General features: G+C 45.1%; 1 protein-coding gene across 3 annotated transcripts in view; it reads left to right on the forward strand.

Annotated features, from left to right (window-relative positions):
- The window catches only part of DNAH6 (dynein axonemal heavy chain 6), a 211,276-nt gene that overhangs the window by 88,085 nt on the left and 104,225 nt on the right, over nt 1-18,966 (forward strand). For all 3 annotated transcript variants that reach the window (XM_084766547.1, XM_084766548.1, XM_084766549.1), the window contains exons 37-43: nt 5,099-5,281; nt 5,955-6,098; nt 10,451-10,672; nt 11,630-11,777; nt 14,264-14,421; nt 17,308-17,439; nt 18,347-18,518. In XM_084766547.1, the coding sequence (XP_084622673.1) occupies nt 5,099-5,281; nt 5,955-6,098; nt 10,451-10,672; nt 11,630-11,777; nt 14,264-14,421; nt 17,308-17,439; nt 18,347-18,518 (1,159 nt within the window). The remainder of the gene's footprint in view (nt 1-5,098; nt 5,282-5,954; nt 6,099-10,450; nt 10,673-11,629; nt 11,778-14,263; nt 14,422-17,307; nt 17,440-18,346; nt 18,519-18,966) is intronic.

Genomic DNA, 18,966 nt, shown 5'->3' on the forward strand with positions numbered 1-18,966 from the left:
CTTAGCAGTATTCTGATATCTTTTTGGACAATATAATCATACAGTTTCTGTCCTCCTATGTTTACAGAGCATATTTTTAAGGTTTATTTATATTATGAGTGTGTTTTGTCTGCACGCGTGTCTGTGTAGCATGTGCATGGCTGATGCCCACGGAGGGCACAAGAGGTTGTCAGATCCTCTGGAACTGGAGTTATGGGTGGCTGTGAGCCATCTTGTAGGCTCTGGGAATGGAGCTTAGGTCCCCTCCAGGAGCAGCTAGTGCTCTTAACTGCTGAGCCTTCTCCCCAGGCCCCAAAAGCTTCTAATCGTAATGAGGCCTAACATCAGATTTTTTTCACATACTATGGTATTAATGTTGCACCTAGAAACCCATTTTCAATGCCAAAATCATCTCAGTCTCTCTTATTTTCCATAAGTTTTATGTTTTACATTGAAGCCAATGTAGATAGATGAATAATTCTTTCTATATTAATTAATTAATACATGAAACTATTAAGGCAATGGTCTTCTTTAACCAGCTAGTTCCCCCAGCTAGTTCCCCAATGATTGACACACAAAGACTCTGATTTATTATTGAGCTGCAGGCACCATGCTGGGCATACTCTACTGCTGAACTGCTCTAATCCTAGTACCTTTCAACCCCACATAAAAGGCAATCACCTACTAATCTGATGGTTCTCGGTGGCTTCTTCTCCATCAGTCCGTCCTTTACAGCGATGTGTTCATCTCCGTCTTGCCTCATGGTGACTCCTCTCTCTCCGGCTTCCTATCCACCTGTTACATCTTCTCCTGTTTTTCTGTCATCTCATCCATCCTCTTCCTCCCTCAAGCCCAAGCCCTGGCACCTCAAACTCCGCCTCCCTCTCTTCTGCCCAGTCTTAGGCTTCGGCATCTTTATTTAGCCAATCAGGGATAATTGGGGATCATTCTTTATTATCACATGGAGATCATTTGGGGATCATTCTTTATTATCACATGGAGATAATTCAACATTCATAACAATGCCCACGTCAGGGCACTGAAACCACCATTTGAAAACACAGTTGGACCTTCCTCCAATAACAATGACTCATTTTGAGTTCATATTTGTAAAGGGTCTAAGGTCAGTATCTCTATTCATGTGGGTTCATGATGTTTTTTTTTTGTTTTGCTTTACTTTTAAATTTTGTAACAACGTTTTTAAAACTCCAAAGGCAGTAGAGGAACTCCTAGGAAAGAGCAGGACAATGGGAGAGTGTTAGGTAAAGAGATACAATAGATGCATATACAACAATGTCACCATTGGGCCTAGTGATATGTGAAATTAATCTGCACTAAGAGCTATAATTTTGAAAAAGGGCCTTTGGGAGAGTTCAAAAATGGTGGCGCCTATCGCACACTGTATCTGATCTGCTACTGCATGGAGGCCAGGGACCAGATTGGGAGCCACAGACGGCAAGAACTGGAGAACACTCCAGGCTTTAGAAGGGAACCCACCTGCAGTCTGCAGCCGGCGTCTATAGCCCAGGCACAGTGTATGCAGCGGTGGAACACCAGAGCTCCTGGCCTGGGGAAGTCTCAGGGCAACAAGTAAATCTGTCCTCAGACATTCCCACCTGCCCCACCCCAGTCCACAGGGAGGCCTGGAGGCCCCGGCAAAGCCCACGGTGCCCAGCAACAGCATGCGTGGTCTGGGCGGAGCCAGGCAGCCAGCCTCAGCGGACCAAGCCTGCAAAATTTGGCTGATAGAACCCAGCCAGGACAGTGCCACGGCCCAACAGGAGAAACTAGACTTCCCTGAGGGTCTGGAAGGGGGTCTGAATTGTGGCCACAGATCAGTGGGACTGAACCGCCAAAGGTACACAACCTAGACAGGTCAGCTATCTAGACTGGTCTGGGCAGGAACCTGACTGCGAGCCTCAGTGGTCTGGGCCTGGACAATTGGGCAGTTAAAACCTGGCCCCGCAAGGTGCCCCAAGACACCCCAAGGTGCGTCGGTGTCTCCCACATGCTTGGGAGAGGCTGGATTGCCTCCAGGGGTCAGGAAAGAAAATTAAACAGCAGCCCCCAACACAGCTAGTCTGAATCCCCTCAGTAGCGTGAATGGAATCAGTCAGAAGCCTACCTCTGCTGACCAAGTCAGGTGCTTAAGGTGTAGAGCAAAGTCTCCTGAAGCAGAAACCAGTCACCTGCCAATTCCAGGGAAGAACTCCCTGATCCCCACAGGCAAGGGCACGTGAGCTATAATCACTCACCAACTATCCACTCTCAACGACCAGTGAAGGACACCAGAAGCTACCACCCAACATCAAAGAAGGCAAAATAACTAAAGGACAGTGTAAGAACACAAACAACAAAAAACAAAACAACTTGGCATCTCCAGATCCAAACTATCCCAAAGAAAGCAACCCTGAGAACTCAAACACAATAGAAATATAAGAAAATGACCTCAAATCCTTAGTAATGAAGATGATAATGGAGGAAATGAATAAAATCCACAATCAAATGCAGGAAGATGCAGCCAAACAGGTGGAAGACATAAAAGAGGCCTATAGTGAGGCACTGGAAATTTTTTCAGGAAAATACAAACAACCAGATGAAGGAAATCAATAAAACAGTTCAAGACCTGAAGATGAAAATGGAAACAGTGATAAAAGCACAGACAGAAGAAAAACAGGAACGAGAGACCTTAGAGAAGAAAGTAAACAGCACAGAAGTGAGCTTCTCTAACAGACACCGGGAAATGGAGGAATGAATCTTGGGACTAGAAGATACAATTGTAGAACTCAAAGCAACCATCAAAGACAATGCTAAATCTGAAAAATTCTTGACACAAAATATCCAAGAAATCAAGGACACCATGAAAAGACGGAACCTGAGAATAATAGGCATCGCAGAAAGACACCCGACTCCAAGGCCCAGAAAATATCTTCAACAAAATCATAGAAGAAATTTTCCCTAATATAAAGAAGGAGATGCATATAAACATACAAGATGACGACGACGACGATGATGATGATGGTGATGATGATGTGTCTTTGCGACAGGATCTCATGTAGCATGGAGTCTTATGTACCACAGGCTGCCCTTAAACTTACTATGTAGCTGAGGAGGGCATTGAACATCTGATCCTCCCACCTCCACCACCTCCCAAGGGCTGGGATTATAGGTGTGAACTACCAAGTCTAGCTTTAACATTTGTTCTTTTGTTCAGGAAATGTTGGTTGTAATTGCATAGGTCTATTCTGAACTCTCTGATCTGTCTCACTGGGGGCTTTGCTTGGAGACAGGATCTTATCATGTATTTCCTTTAACTTATAATTCTCCTGCCTCAGTCTATGAAATATGTGTGTATACATATATATTTGTACATACATATGTGTGTATAGATATATTTTTTAACATATATTCAAATTATCTTTATTTTGCCCCAGATCTTGAAGTGGGATGGTGTCTTAGTTACCTTTCTTTACTGTGAAGAGACACCACAACCAAGGCAACTTATAAAAGAGATGATTTACTGGGCACCTTCTTACAGTTTCAAAGTGTGAACTCATGACCATCATGGTGTGGAGCATGGCAGTGGGCAAGCAGGCATGGCACTGAGCAGTAGTTGAGAGCTCATATTGCAATCCATAGGCCTGAGGCAGAGAAGGAGAGAGGCAATGGGGATGGTGTGGCCTTCTGAAACCTCAGAGCCCGTCCCAGGGACACACCGCCCCCTACAGGCCATGCCTCCTCATCAGTTCCTCCAACTGGGAACCAAGTATTTAAACATATGAGTCTATTGTGGATATTCAGGCCACCGCAGATGCCATCAACCCTCCAGATTTGCTGTTCTTCAGCATTTTGTTGCCTTTTCATACAAGCCTTAGAATCAGTTTGATATTATCTACAGAATAACTCTCTGGAACTTTGAGATTTTCTGGAGTTAATTTGTGGATGAAATTTAGTGGAGCTGACCTCTTTAACCTTTTTTACTCCTTGCATCTGTGAACGTGGTATAGGTCATTATTTACATCTTTGGTTTTCTTCATCAGGACATTATCTGTCTTCTCCTAGAGATCTAGTATATGTTTTGGTTGATTTATAATAATTGATTCTTGTTGCTAACGTAATGCAATCGTGTGTTTTAAATGTAAATCCCAATTGTTCAACCTAGTATATAAGAAAATAATTGTCTTCCTTATATCATGGATTAGCCTGTGACCCACAGTGACCTAAAACTTTTCTATGTAATTGATTCTTAGTACTTAGTTTTAGTCTTATTTTGCTAGTTTGGGGAGATTTTTTTATGTACAAAATACTGCCATCTTTGAATAAAGACAGTTTTACATTTATGTTTTCTTTTTTACAAAATATTTTATTTTTTAAGTCTAAGTGTTAGAGGTGGTTTCAGTTTTTGATGTGTGTGTGCGTGCGTGTGTGTTTACGTGTGTATATACAACATATATTTGTACATACATATATGTACATGTATATGCAGGCATGTGCATGTGAGGCCAGAAGGGGACATCAGATGCCATGGAGCCTCAGTTATAGGCAGTTAGTTGTGAGCCTTCTGACACACTAGAACCAAACTCTTGTCATCCACAAAAGTAGTGTGTGTCCTTCTCCCTGATCCACCTCTCCTACCCCTACTTCTCCTGTTCCAATCTGCACACTTTTGGTTTGATTGCCCTGTCACATTAGCTTGAACTCACAACACAGAGCTAAGTAATAAGGGTTGAGCTCACTTTTAAGTCCCTTCCGTCTTGCTGAGATGTTGAAATGTTGTCTTCTCTGCTTACTCCTTTTATTGCTGTCATCTGTGAAAGACTGCCAGCAAACAATGCTGTGTACTTTAAGAGCTAACTATAAAGTGAAACCTCTTTACCAAACCAAGAGGTACAGTGCATTCTCCACTGCCTGGTATATCCTCTGTGCATCCCTGCTGAGCCATGGGCCTCCGTGGAGACTGTGTTTCATGTGTGATGCTATGATGCTGAAATCCTTTCATATAAAGGCTATTTAACACACTACATATATGGACTTTAAACAACATCTTTCTAAATTTAAATTTAATCATATGCTTTATCTTCAGTAAGAATTTTAAAACATTTATTTGTTTCATTTTCAGCTGAATGATGAAACCAAGGAATATTTGTTGAATCTTTTCAATCGTTATGTTGAAGAAGGGTTACACTTTATAAACAAAAAGTGCAGCCAAGCCATCCCACAGGTGGACATCAGCAAAGTGACCACACTCTGCTGCCTGTTGGAGTCTTTGCTTCTTGGCAAAGATGGAGGTATCTTGTCAATGGTAGGAAGTTTCATTTTGTTTTTTATTTCTGTGTGCGTGCGTGTGTGTGTGCGTGCGTGCCTACGTCTGTGCCATGGCACATGTGTGAAGATCAGAGAGAATTGGTTCTCTTCCCACCAAGGGCTCAGGGACCAGGCTCAGCTTGTCATGCTTAAGGGCTTTTACCCACTGAGCCATCTTAGTATATGCATGAAGCCTTCTTAGTATAAAGCTACAAAAATACTATTGTTCTATGAGATTCTTGGCCAATAAAAACTCCAAAATTTGACCAATTGATTTTTAATGTAATGTTCATGGGACTAGTGGCTGCGTTAGGCTCACAGAGGTACGTGGGAGGCTCTGATTCAGTCCTCTACTCAACCTCCAATACCACTGTGGTGTGCAGCGTACTCCAGGCCAGCGCATGCCCATTCTGCTCAAAGGCGTTCAAGCAGGTATGGAGTACATTACAGAGCACCGTGGGCAGTCAGCCTTGGGGTGTGCCTCTCATTCATTTTTCATCATTTCCTGTCACGTCAATAAGGAAGAACCGCTTTGTGGATCACCAAAGAACATATTCTCCATGCCAGTTAAATACGTGAGTCTAAATAAGACAAAGTCCCAAACTTTACAGTTTAGGGTTTGCCTTCTATCAGAAGGTAAGATATTTACACTTTTTTCTTTATTCTTACAGGAGCAAATGAAGCTGAACACTGTGCTGTGCCAGACTTTTGTGTTCTGCTACTTGTGGTCTTTGGGTGGAAACTTAACTGAAAATTACTGGGATTCATTTGATACATTTATTAGAACGCAATTTGATGATAATCCTGATGCCAGGGTAAGGACCAAGTGGAGGTGGCATCATCACCTCAAATCCTTAAAATTCAAGAATAAAACTCTGAGACCTTTATGTTTTGTAAATAGAGCAGTAATAATGGTGTGATTAAACAAACACTCCAGAAAAATGTAGCTGTATTTAATTTTAAATAGAAATACGTGAGCAAGATAAACAGCAACTTTAAGAGCTTTAGTCCTATTCATTGTGAGGGTTTGAAAAAGCTCTTCCTCTCTTTTGGCCACTGCAAGAGTACTCCATTAAACATAAAAACGAACAAACAAACAAACAAGAAAATTTTCAGCATGCTTTCCAAGGCATTTGACATTAATATGACAAACGGTCTGTGTACTCTGTACTGTGGATGAATACTGAGTCCTAACTGTTGATCAGTATTGATCCAGAATTACATTTTAGACATCCTAATACTGGAGTCTTTGCTACTTGCCATACAACCAAATGTGCTTCAGTGACTAGATTCCTCACCACCACAGAGGCATTTGTAAAGATGGAGAAAAAAACATTCAAATGTACCTTGTGTTAATGGGCTGAAACTAGAAATGCCAGTACTGGTGGGTTTTCAACATACTAATGAGTGGATGTTTTGTATGAAAATTGACATGTGCATACAGTTGTCCTTGGAGAAACTGATTCCAGTACTCCCCCAAAGATTCCAAAGCCTGCAGATGCTCAAGTAAGTCCCTTCTATCAAATGGGACACACTTCCTCCAGCATACGCTAACTCCTCTCTAGGGTACTTAGAGCTCCCAATGCAGTGCAACACAGTCAGCACTGACTGTTTGTAAATCTCTTGGTCTATGTGTGCTTGTTTGATTGACTGACTCTTCCATTTCCGACATTTCTGCTGGGTTCTTTTCCTGACTCCGTTTCCTTAGTAAGCTTTTTTTCACATGTTGTCAAGCAAGTTGCTCGTCCATTTTGCTACTTTCCTTTCCCATCATGGTGATTTTAATCTAGGACCTGAACTAATTTTCTTGCTTCACCCATGCTGTCCAAATCCTCCTTGAAATTGTTTAATTTTTTAAAATGTAGCATGTGGAATTGTTTTTCTTTTCTTTCTTTTTTTTTTAAGGTAGGGTCTCACTATGTAGCCCTGGCTTGGAACTCACTGTATAGACCAGGCTGACCTAAAACTTACAGATAGTGACCTTCTTCATCTTTCTGGATGTTCCACCTCTAGCAAACAAAGAATTGTTTTCATGACATTTAAGTTACTCCATAATCTTTGCCTTCTGCACGATACGTCTTAGCGATTTCTTATCTTAGTGTTTCTGATCTGTAATTTACAGATCTGTTGGGTTAGAAGAATCTCTTTTTTTTTTCTTACCACCTTTTGCTTTATTTTAAAGTTGTATTTTTTAATTTTATGTGTATGAGTGTTTTGCCTGGAAATATGTATGCCCACCACATGTGTATAGCGCTCACAGAGGCCAACGGGGGGGAATTGGATCCCCTGGAACTGGAGTTACAGGTCATTGTGAGCCACCATGTGGGTGCAGGAAACTGAACCTGGATCTTCTACAAAAGCAGCCAGTGCTCTTGCCTGCTGAGCTGTCTTCCCAGTCCCTGGTTGGTTTGATTTTATGTGGTCTTTTTCATTCCCAGTCATCACTTTGACCTATAAACCTGGCTACTATTTAGAGAGAAGCAGGTAACAGTAGCAGGGATGATGGCTTGACGACAGACCTGACACTAAAGTGCAGTAACAAGCAATGCTGCAGTTCAACTTCATGCCTTCAGTGAGGTACAGGAAAAACAGGTGTTAGGATGTTGTGAAGACAGATGGAGCATGAGGGTTATGAGAGCTACAGAGCGTATGACTAGGTAAAAGGGGAAATCATAAAGAAAAAAGGGAAAGGCAAAATCCAATTGATCAAAATAAAAAGTAAAGCAAAATAATCAAGAAATCTATACCAGGCTGGGAATAGAACTCAGAGGTAGGATGCTTGCCTGGAAGAGGGGGGGGAGGACAAAAGAAGGAGGGCGGGTGGGAGGAAGGGAGGGAGGGAGGAACTAACTAACATGGAAGGAAGGAAAAAAAGTAAGAAAACATGAAGATTCAGAAAATAAAAGACAAGTGAAGTTTAAGTTTTCGAACCTCCTGTTGCTATTCTTCCTAACTGGAAGCTCCTGTGCCCTGCATGGTCTCCTGAAGGTGAGAAAGCAGGTGCGTGTATCTTAAATAAGAACAGCTTAAGGAGTATAGTGCTGAGCAGGGGTTGCCAGGGGTCTTCTCTCGGAGTTTCCCAGCCAGCAGCATGGGCTGCAGTCTCGGCACAGTGCCTGCCCTGCCAGGGACTAAGTTCTTTCTGCACGTGTCAGACTTCAAGGTCCCAGGCTCCAAGGGACTTGGGCTGCGCGCATACAGACAATTAGGCACACACACCTAAATAAAAATAGATAAAATAGATACATAAGGAAGTACATCCCATTCTCACTCTGTCAGCTGAAGACAGGAAGACCTCTGGCATTTGCTAGCCACCAACCTAGCTCCAGGCTCAGCAAGACCTCATCTCAAATGAATAAGAGATTGATAGAGGAGGATGCCCAGTGTCCCCCCAATAATAGAGGAGGATACCCAGTGTGCCCCTGAATGATAGAGCCGGACGCCCAGTGTACCCCAATGATAGAGGAGGACGCCCAGTGTACCCCAATGATAGAGGAGGACACCCAGTGTGCCCCTGAATGATAGAGGAGGACGCCCAGTGTACCCCAATGATAGAGGAGGATGCCCAGTGTACCCCAATGATAGAGGAGGACACCCAGTGTGCCCCTGAATGATAGAGGAGGACGCCCAGTGTACCCCAATGATAGAGGAGGACGCCCAGTGTACCCCAATGATAGAGGAGGATACCCAGTGTCCCCCAATGATAGAGGAGGATGCCCAGTGTCCCCCAATGATAGAGGAGGATGCCCAGTGTGCCCCAATGATAGAGGAGGATGCCCAGTGTGCCCCAATGATAGAGGAGGATGCCCAGTGTCCCCCAATGATAGAGGAGGATGCCCAGTGTCCCCCAATGATAGAGGAGGACGCCCAGTGTACCCCTGAATGATAGAGGAGGACACCCAGTGTGCCCCTGAATGATAGAGGAGGACACCCAGTGTACCCCAATGATAGAGGAGGATGCCCAGTGTACCCCAATGATAGAGGAGGACGCCCAGTGTCCCCCCAATGATAGAGGAGGATGCCCAGTGTCCCCCAATGATAGAGGAGGATGCCCAGTGTCCCCCAATGATAGAGGAGGATGCCCAGTGTACCCCCAATGATAGAGGAGGACGCCCAGTGTCCCCCCAATGATAGAGGAGGATGCCCAGTGTGCCCCAATGATAGAGGAGGATGCCCAGTGTCCCCCAATGATAGAGGAGGATGCCCAGTGTCCCCCAATGATAGAGGAGGATGCCCAGTGTGCCCCAATGATAGAGGAGGATGCCCAGTGTCCCCCAATGATAGAGGAGGATGCCCAGTGTCCCCCAATGATAGAGGAGGACGCCCAGTGTACCCCTGAATGATAGAGGAGGACACCCAGTGTGCCCCTGAATGATAGAGGAGGACACCCAGTGTACCCCAATGATAGAGGAGGATGCCCAGTGTACCCCAATGATAGAGGAGGACGCCCAGTGTCCCCCCAATGATAGAGGAGGACACCCAGTGTGCCCCTGAATGATAGAGGAGGACACCCAGTGTACCCCAATGATAGAGGAGGATGCCCAGTGTCCCCCAATGATAGAGGAGGATGCCCAGTGTCCCCCAATGGTAGAGGAGGATGCCCAGTGTCCCCCAATGATAGAGGAGGATGCCCAGTGTCCCCCAATGATAGAGGAGGATGCCCAGTGTACCCCAATGATAGAGGAGGATGCCCAGTGTCCCCCCAATGATAGAGGAGGACACCCAGTGTGCCCCTGAATGATAGAGGAGGATGCCCAGTGTCCCCCCAATGATAGAGGAGGATGCCCAGTGTCCCCCAATGATAGAGGAGGATGCCCAGTGTACCCCAATGGTAGAGTACGATGCCCAGTGTCCCCCCAATGATAGAGGAGGATGCCCAGTATCCCCCTGAATGATAGAGGACGCCCAGTGTGCCCCCGGCCTCTGCACTCACTCAGAGCAGGCACCTGCACGCATGAATGTATGCACACACACACAAATGAATGCATCTCCACTGCAGTTAAATTTTAGAAGTAAACAGTTAGCCTCTGATATTTGAGCATAGTCTTGTTAAAGAGACAAATGGAGTTCAACTCCATTCCTGTTCTCTCACTTCCTTTGTTTTTATGCGAGTGTATCTGTTTCCGGGGGTCAGTGTTGTCCCTTGACATTTGATTTTATCCTTCAGCTTCCTAGTTCTGGAGATTTGTGGAGCATTCATATAGACTTCGACACCAAACGCCTGGACCCCTGGGAGCGAATCATACCGACCTTCAAGTACAGCAGGGACATCCCGTTCTTTGAGATGCTGGTCCCTACAACAGACACGGTGCGCTATGGCTATCTAATGGAAAAGCTGCTGGCGGTCAGACATTCGGTGTTGTTTACCGGAACAACTGGGGTTGGCAAGGTAGGAATCCCTCACCAGCTAAGAAGGGCTGTCACACTGAGGGCACCGTGGAGTTAGGGTCCTCGGATCAGAAGTAACACATGATTTCCCAGAGGAGGTTTGTTTTTTATTGGTTGTATCACTTTTTCAGGAAGAGTTTAACTGCGCAGAATCCATGCTGATTATTTCTGAATGTATCCTCGGGTGGCTGTTGTAGACCAGGCTTGAGTTTAGGGGTGTTTATGTACTTCTGCAGTTGCTACACGTCATCTGGGTAGAAACTGCCCAGGGCAGTTGTGTTCCCCAAGGACTCTTGCTGACAATCATTCTGCCCTGTTTCCTATTTAACTGACACAGCCACGACTTGGTGTCACTTCAATTCTGGGAGGAACTGGAGAACAAAATAAAGGAGTCTACACAAAGCAGGATTCATTGTTTACTTTCCATATTATTTCTCAGAAATGTGGGCCAGCAAGATGGCTCAGCAAGCAAAGGAGCTTGCTGCCAAGCTGAGTTCAGTCTCCAGGACCCACAGGTGAAAGGACAGAACCAGTTCCTACAACTTGTCCTCTGACCTCCACCCATGTGCACCATGATACACAGCCACCCCCACATATGCGTGCTTACACAAACACACACACACACACACACACACAAAAATGTAAATTTTAAAATATTTCAAAAAAACAAAGAAATGTGGGCCTACCTCCATTATCAAATTGGACTGGATGGTAACACGAATTTTGGTGTGACACTGAGACTTTTTTCTTAATTAGATCTGACTCGAATATTTCTTTGGTTCTGATAAATGTAACTGAAATCAATGTCCATAGCGAAACAATACCAGCCTCACCTAGATCCAGCCTTCCTTTTTCTATACTGTTTCTCACTCATCGTCCTGGCCTGTGGCCAGTATAGGCACTGGAAAAGTACCATATTAAATATGAAATCAATTAACGTATTCTTTTCTATTCAAAGTCTGTTATTGCAAGAGGATTGCTGAATAGAATTCAAGAATCAGCTGGCTATGTCCCTGTTTATCTAAATTTTTCTGCCCAAACTTCATCTGCAAGGACACAAGAGATCATTGAGTCAAAACTAGAACGAAAAAGAAAAAACATTCTAGGTAAGAATCATCAGCGAAGTTTTGTTCTGCAGAAATGATTTCATTCGGCCAATAAGTTGCATACAAAGAAAGCAAGCTGAGGAGCTTTGCGCCAGCTCACTCCTGTGATGAGCAGCCTGGTCCTCCGCGGGAAGCACTGACCTCTTCCAGGGCCTAGGGGTCATGCTGAGGGCCGTGCCTCAGCCCCAGTCCTGCCAACGGGCATGTTTCTCATCTAGATACCTCACTGTGGAGTGCAAGTTGTTTGTTTCTCCCACACTGTGTCAGCTACTCTTCTCATAGCTGTGACCCAAAAAAAAAAAACTGACAAAAGCAACTTAAAGGGAGAGGAACTTGTTCTGGCTCCCAGTTTAAGGGAGACGGTTGATCATTGTGGGAAAACACAGCTTCAGGCCCAAGCAGGTGGTCACACGGCATTTGTGGTCAAGAATCAGAGGGATGAATGCTGATGCTTGACTTGCTTTCTCCGCTTTTTATTTTTCATTTTTCTTCAGTCTGGGGTCCCAGTCCATGGGATGGTGCCAGCCACATTCAAGGTTAATCTTTTCTTCTAAGCTAAGCCTCTCTGGAAACACACTCACAGACACACCCGGAAGTGTCTCCCCGAGGTAGCTCCAAGTGAAGACTAACTATCGTCTGCAGCCTCTGACACCCCATGGCTTCCCTTCTTCCCACTCAAGGCCCTCAAACCCCAATAGATTTCCATTTCCCTAAAAATCAACAAACATCTTCATATCTGGTACATGGAGTTTCTGGGTTCCATAGCATGAGCCTAGGTTTGTTGTCAGTCAGTGTTTTCAGGCAAGATATAGCATCTCCTCTTTCCCTTATTAGCTAGTTAGTGAGTGACTTGTAGGTTTTTTTTAAAGCATATTTTTCCTGGCACCTTCAGGTATTCTATGTCCTAACTAATGTAAAACATCAGCCCCATGCCTATTGTAAGCCAGCCCTCATCTCTGTTGTCAGTCAGATTTTCAGCTCCAGGTACTGACATGACCGTAGCGTGGGGTGATCTTTTTTTATTATTATTAATTTATTCTTATTACATCTCAATGGTTATCCCATCCCTTGTATCCTCCCATTCTTCCCTCCCTCCCATTTTCCCCTTATTCCCCTCCCCATGACTGTTCCTGAGGGGGATTACCTCCCCCTGTATATGCTCATAGGGTATCAAGTCTCTTCTTGGTAACCTGCTGTCCTTCCTCTGAGTGCCACCAGGTCTCCCCCGCGTGGGGTGATCTTACTAACCCTTTCTTCCTGTGGAGGTCCTGATGCTCAGGGGCAGGAGAAGAAGGAGTTGACTAATGCTTTGTTCCTCACTGACATTTATATTGTCCCTTTGTGTGGCCCATGCCCCTCTGGGGCTGGATTACAACCCATGTTCTCTGGGAGGCAGGCAGGCATGCAGGAGCAAACTCTTGTGAGCATTCATAAAAGAGCAGTTCACTGGCCAGGTTTCTGCCTCCTCACCGGAAAGCTGTCTGAGGGAGATCTCAAGGTCTCAGCCTCCATTCATTTCCACCCTCCAGCAATACAAGCTCTCCCTTTCAGTGTTGGCCTTCAGTTAGCAGAGCCTGTGGCCCTCTGAATGGTACCTGACAGAGCTTGGGCGCAGATGCCTTCCACATTTTGATAATGCACTGGCCTCCATGTACCAACAGTGGGGTTACCAACTGCCTAACTGCCTCACTGCCTCTCAAGGTTCCCTTTTCCTTGCGTGGCTAGACACAGGGCAGCAGACGTCAGTCTGGTTTTTTGTAACGAGCTCCAAATTTTTATGAATTATTCTCTTAGGTCTCTTCCCTACTCTGGTCTTGCTACATATGGCTTCTCTGGGGCTGAATATGGCTTGAAGCTCTTAAGTAGCTTTAGTTGCATTGGAATCATCACATATCACTCATCCCAGCCACAGGACTGTAGCTGTTTTCTCAAACCTGCATACCAGACAGAGGGAACTCACCTTCTGAGCTTCCTTCCTACTGTCTGGGGTTTCCCATTGATGGGATTGGGATGGTTTCAAATATCAAAGCCTGCTTTCCATGTTGGGGTGATGAGGTGTGATATTCATGAGTTGAAACCTTTGGTATCCGTGTACTTCCTTCATTGGAAAGATAATTCCCTTCCTCCCTCATGCCCAGGCACTCAGGCCACACTTCTGGTGAGGGTAGAGGATGAGGATGAGATCAGGAAAGGTCCTGACATCACTGGGGAGCTTCTGAGAGGAAGTGTGGCGTGACAACATGAATGCATCGGTCAGGTCTATGTCTCCTGGCAGAGGGTGGATGGGCAAATCCCACATGACCCCAAATGCCTCAGTGGTCTCACCACCTCCCAACGCCATTACACCAAGGACCAAGCTTCAGCGTGAATTTTTGTGAGGACAAATCATTTTTAAACCACCACCATCACAACAACAACAGCAAAATGTCCTTAAATTTTCTAAGGACAAATGGTGCTTCTTTCAAAACTCCTTTCTCTTGTCCCAGGAGCACCAGGAAACAAGCGAGTTGTGATTTTTGTTGACGATCTGAACATGCCCCGGCTGGATCGCTACGGCTCCCAGCCGCCAATCGAATTGCTTCGGCAGTATCAAGACTTTGGTGGATTCTATGATAGAAGCAAACTCTTTTGGAAAGAAATACAGGTTAATTTTTATATTTTACATTTATTGGTGTGTCCAAATATGGAATGCTATTTTTCTGGGCTACTTTAACAAAAATACTACAATCTGGGTAGCTTAACCTCTTTTCTTGTGATTCTGAAGGTGACAAGTTAAAGATCAAGGCGTGAGCAGAATCCACTCCTCTAGGATTTCCCTCCTTAATCTGTATATGTTCCACTTATCCCTGACCTTTTGCATGGGTTTGTTAGTCTGATTGCTAATCTCAGTTACACCAGATGAGTAAGTCATAAAGATATTTATTGCTAACTGTGGTTTTGGTCCAAGGGCAAGAGGCCACATGTGGTGACAGCCTTCCTGCTTCACCACTGGGACCATGCAAGTAGTAGATGACACTGGAGAGATGTGGACAAATGTCTCTTCAACCCAGATAGGTAGCCAATGGCAGACCAAAGCAACGATATCACCAAAATCCAAGCTGATGAACCAATGAGTTATAGGTGTGAGTAAAGGGTTAGTTACAGGAACGTACGTGACTCTAGGGCAGCTGCAGGGCTGGATATAGTGGTGCACGTCTTCAATCCTAGCATTTAGGAGGCAGAAATGTACAGATCTCTATACATTCAAGGCCAGCATGATCTACACATGAGTTTTAGGCCAACCAAGATCACAGAGTGAAACCCTGTCTCAGAAAGAGAAAAAAAAAGAGGAGCAGATGTCTCACCAAAGCTCCCCACCTCCACCCCCACCAGCATGGGGGACAACTCATGAAAGCTGGATCTGGAGTTTGTTGCACAACTTGCAGGCAGTTAGAGTGTTCAGAGATCTGCTCTCCTCAGCAGTCCTTACTACCTGTATAATCTTGGGGATAAAGAGACCTTGTGAATCTATTAAGTTTCTTGGACTTCCTGGAACTTGTAGGCTGTTTATATCCCGATATGACCAAGCTTCCTTTTACAACATCTTAAGAAACAGGGGGAAAATGCTACACAACAGCAAGCCATCAGGTGGAGAAATACGAGGAGCATGTACCTTCTTATCTCTGTCCCTGCTCTCATGAGACCACCAATAACTCAATAGTGGAAGTGCCACTCTGATGACCTTATCCAGCCCTAATCACTTCCAAAAGTTAACATCTCAAAACATCATGGTTGGAGTAAGCTTCTTTCCTCTAGGTGCCTCATAACAGGTATTAAAGTCCACCATGAGTTATAGAGGAGGCAAAGTATACTCAAACCACAGCAATTGGCTTCCTTCTGTGTCCTAATTGCTTATAGAGGTACCATTTGTATTGTATTAGGAGGTCACCCTAAAGATATCATTTTACATTAATCATCTCTCCAAATTCCCTGTCTCCAAAAGCAATCCATTTTTTTTTTTTTACCACAAATCAGGACTGCAACACATTACTTCTGAGTAAGTTGAGTCTGAAAAACATGGTTTGGTGTTTTGTTGGTTGGTTGATTGGTTGGTTGGTTGGTTGGGTTTTTTAATTTGTAATTCAATTCATTCCACCTGCATTGAATTTGTGCTGTGCTGCTTCAGGAGATGAGCAGCAAATGAGACAGTCCTTACCTCCTAGAGAGCCCAGTTTTGGAGAGTAGACAGACATTTGTAGCGAAGGATGACTAGGAGAGACAGAGAGGATTCAGAGTTGAGATTGGGGTAAGTATGAGGGAAGCAGGTGTTTGGGAGCCCAGAGTATAAAGACAGAACAAAAAGAGTGAACACTTTATGCCTTGTAAACAAGGAGTCTGGAATGCCCTGGTCCTGTCAAATGTCACTCGGAACAGCAAAAGGAACATAGCCCACATCTCAGAGGGCTGAGGGTACGTGACAGACTGTGGGTGTATCCTCTTCGTGATGGGGAGTCTCTGAAGCAAGCATTCTAGAAAGATTTACTTGGCTGTGGGAGAGGAGTGAACTAGAGAGGAAGCAAGCGTAGGAAATCTGCAGCCCCTACAAGGAGAAAAGATAAGAGTCAGAGCCTCAGTGTGGTACATGTGCAACCAACAAACCATCAGCAGGACTTAGGAGTCTGAGGGAGAGTGGGGATCCTGCCCTGCCTGCCTCCTCTGTTTCTGTTCTGGGAGGGGACGTGTCTGGGGTAAGTCATTTTATTCATAGTAAAGACAAATTGCACTAAGTGCTCTCCGAGCATCCCTGAAAAACAAATGGTATTGTTAGCTAAAGAAAAGCTAAAAGAAAACCCTAGACTTTCTTTTGAATGTATGGGCAAACCATTGTACATACTTCTCTGATCACTTTTTCCTTTTCATTTCCATGGTCATTATTTGGAGCCAGGCCCTCTCTCTGTCCAACTCCTGAAGCCAATAGTCAGGACCTCATAAAGATATTAGTCAGGTTAAACTAACACATTTAACTGATCTCTAGACACCCTAGGTCTGCTTCCTGGTATGCAGACAGCCTGAGTGGCCTCTTAGTCTCTACTGTTTGTTTTTAAACTTATTTTTTTTTAATTTCTAATCATGTGCCTAGCCAGAGAGTGCATGTGCCCTACAGAGTCCAGAAGAAGGTGTCTGAGCCCCTGAAACTACGGGTACTTGAGTGATGTGGGTGCTGGGAATGAAACTCTGCAACAGCAAACGACAGTCCCCAGCCAGAGCAGAGCAGGTTCTTAAGCCCTGAGCCATCTTGCCAGCCCCTAGAGTGGCCTTCTCAAAATACAGCCCTGACACTGCCAACTGAGCAACTTAGTTAAGCATCCAAGCCTTTTTTTTTCCATCATGAAACAAGGGTAGCTATAGTGACCTCATACCATCATGGGGTTGTGGTGCTGGCTCGTGATAGGTCCTCAGAAGAATGTTGCTTCTGAGTCCGGATATTAGGGAGGGCAGTTCTTACCTCTTCCTCTGCAGGGTGAACCCAGGTGGCCTTCTCTCCACACAGGATGTAACAATTGTATCAGCGTGTGCCCCTCCAGGAGGGGGCCGCAACCCCGTGACACCCCGCTTTATCCGACACTTCAGCATGTTGTGCCTCCCCACGCCCTCGGAGCACAGCCTGAAGCAGATCTTTCAGGTGAGTGTGGATTCCAACACAAACAAGATGGGCCAAGGAAAACATGTACTAAGAATCTCATAGTCAAAATAGTCCCCTGGGTTTCTAGGGATCCCTTTCATCCCTTTCCTAAGCAGAAAGCTCGTGACCATGGGCACACAGACAGCCCCTGACTGGTGTCTGCATTATTGATTTCTGTACTTGTAGTCTCACAGGCAGACTATTTAGGAATGCAGAAAGATTAAACATGACATTCACTCCCAAAGAAGGCAGATATCTTCCACTGCCTAGGCTGTACCTCTTTGTACACTTATGGCCTCCAGGTCTGGATCTCCCCTTAGACCACACAACACTCCAGGCAGCTCCAGATGACAGACTTCATCGACTCTGACACCATTATGAACAATGAGCCATCTTCCTCCCACTTGTACTAACCTCCCAAAGGGGCCATTCCTTCGTCTTTTAAATGAGAAACACCTTGTTGCCTTAACCTAGAAGTGCTCAGCAGAGCGTCCAATGGATGTGAAACATTATTCTGAAAAGAATGATGACAGAGCATGAATCAGAGAGGGCATGCCACCACAGCCCACCCGCGGTCTTGGGGGAAGATTCAAACTGACAGAGAGGGAGGAGATCCCAGGAACAGAGTTCTTGAGTGAACACAGTCACAGAGACAGGAAAAGCGAAGTTCACCGTAAGCCACAGGCCAGCGATGAATTCCACTCAGCCAACCCAAACAACCACAAACCACAAGAAAGGGCGTGTTCTGAAATGAACAAAGGCTTGGCACACAGATGCTTTTGTGTTGGAATTTAGCCCTCTTCTAGTTGTGCAGATATCAAAACTAGAGCATTTGAAAGACAAACATTTGTTGTTGTTGTTTTTTAAAAAGCAATCTAAGGCTCTCACATTACATTTCTGGTTCTAGGCCATCTTGAATGGCTTCCTGGCTGACTTCCCACCAGCCGTAAAGCAAACTGCACCGAACATTGTGGAAGCTGCAGTTGAGATTTATAACAGGATGAGTATTGACCTTCTGCCGACCCCAGCCAAGTCCCACTACGTCTTTAACCTGAGAGATTTATCCAAGTGTGTGCAAGGTAGTGTCCTGAGGCCTCATTCCTGGTTCTGCATTTCCATCGCCCTCTCAGAAACCATGCCCAACTGGGCACGCCCAGCACGGGATCTAGAATCACCTGGGAGAGGGGACATTCTTGGCCTGGTTAATTGAGGTGGGAAGAGCTGCCCACTGTGGGTGGCGCTATTCCCTGTGTTTGAGATCTAGGCTATGTAAGAAGGAAGAAGTGACCTGAGCGTGTCCTATTTCTCCACGTTGCTGTCCCTGCTGCCTGACTGTGGGTATGTTGTGCATAGCTGCCCCAAGCTCCTGCTCATAAGACCTCACTGAAAAGACGCATTATTACCTGGAACTGTGAGGAAAAACAAACCCTTCCTTCCTTCTAAGTTGCCTTTGACAGGATATTCTATCACAGCAACAGGAAAGTAGCTAAGACACAGAACATACTTTATTCAAGTCCCCTCACACCC

Source organism: Acomys minous, assembly GCF_964271855.1.
Source record: "Acomys minous genome assembly, chromosome: 17".
Classification (NCBI taxonomy): Eukaryota; Metazoa; Chordata; class Mammalia; order Rodentia; family Muridae; genus Acomys; species Acomys minous.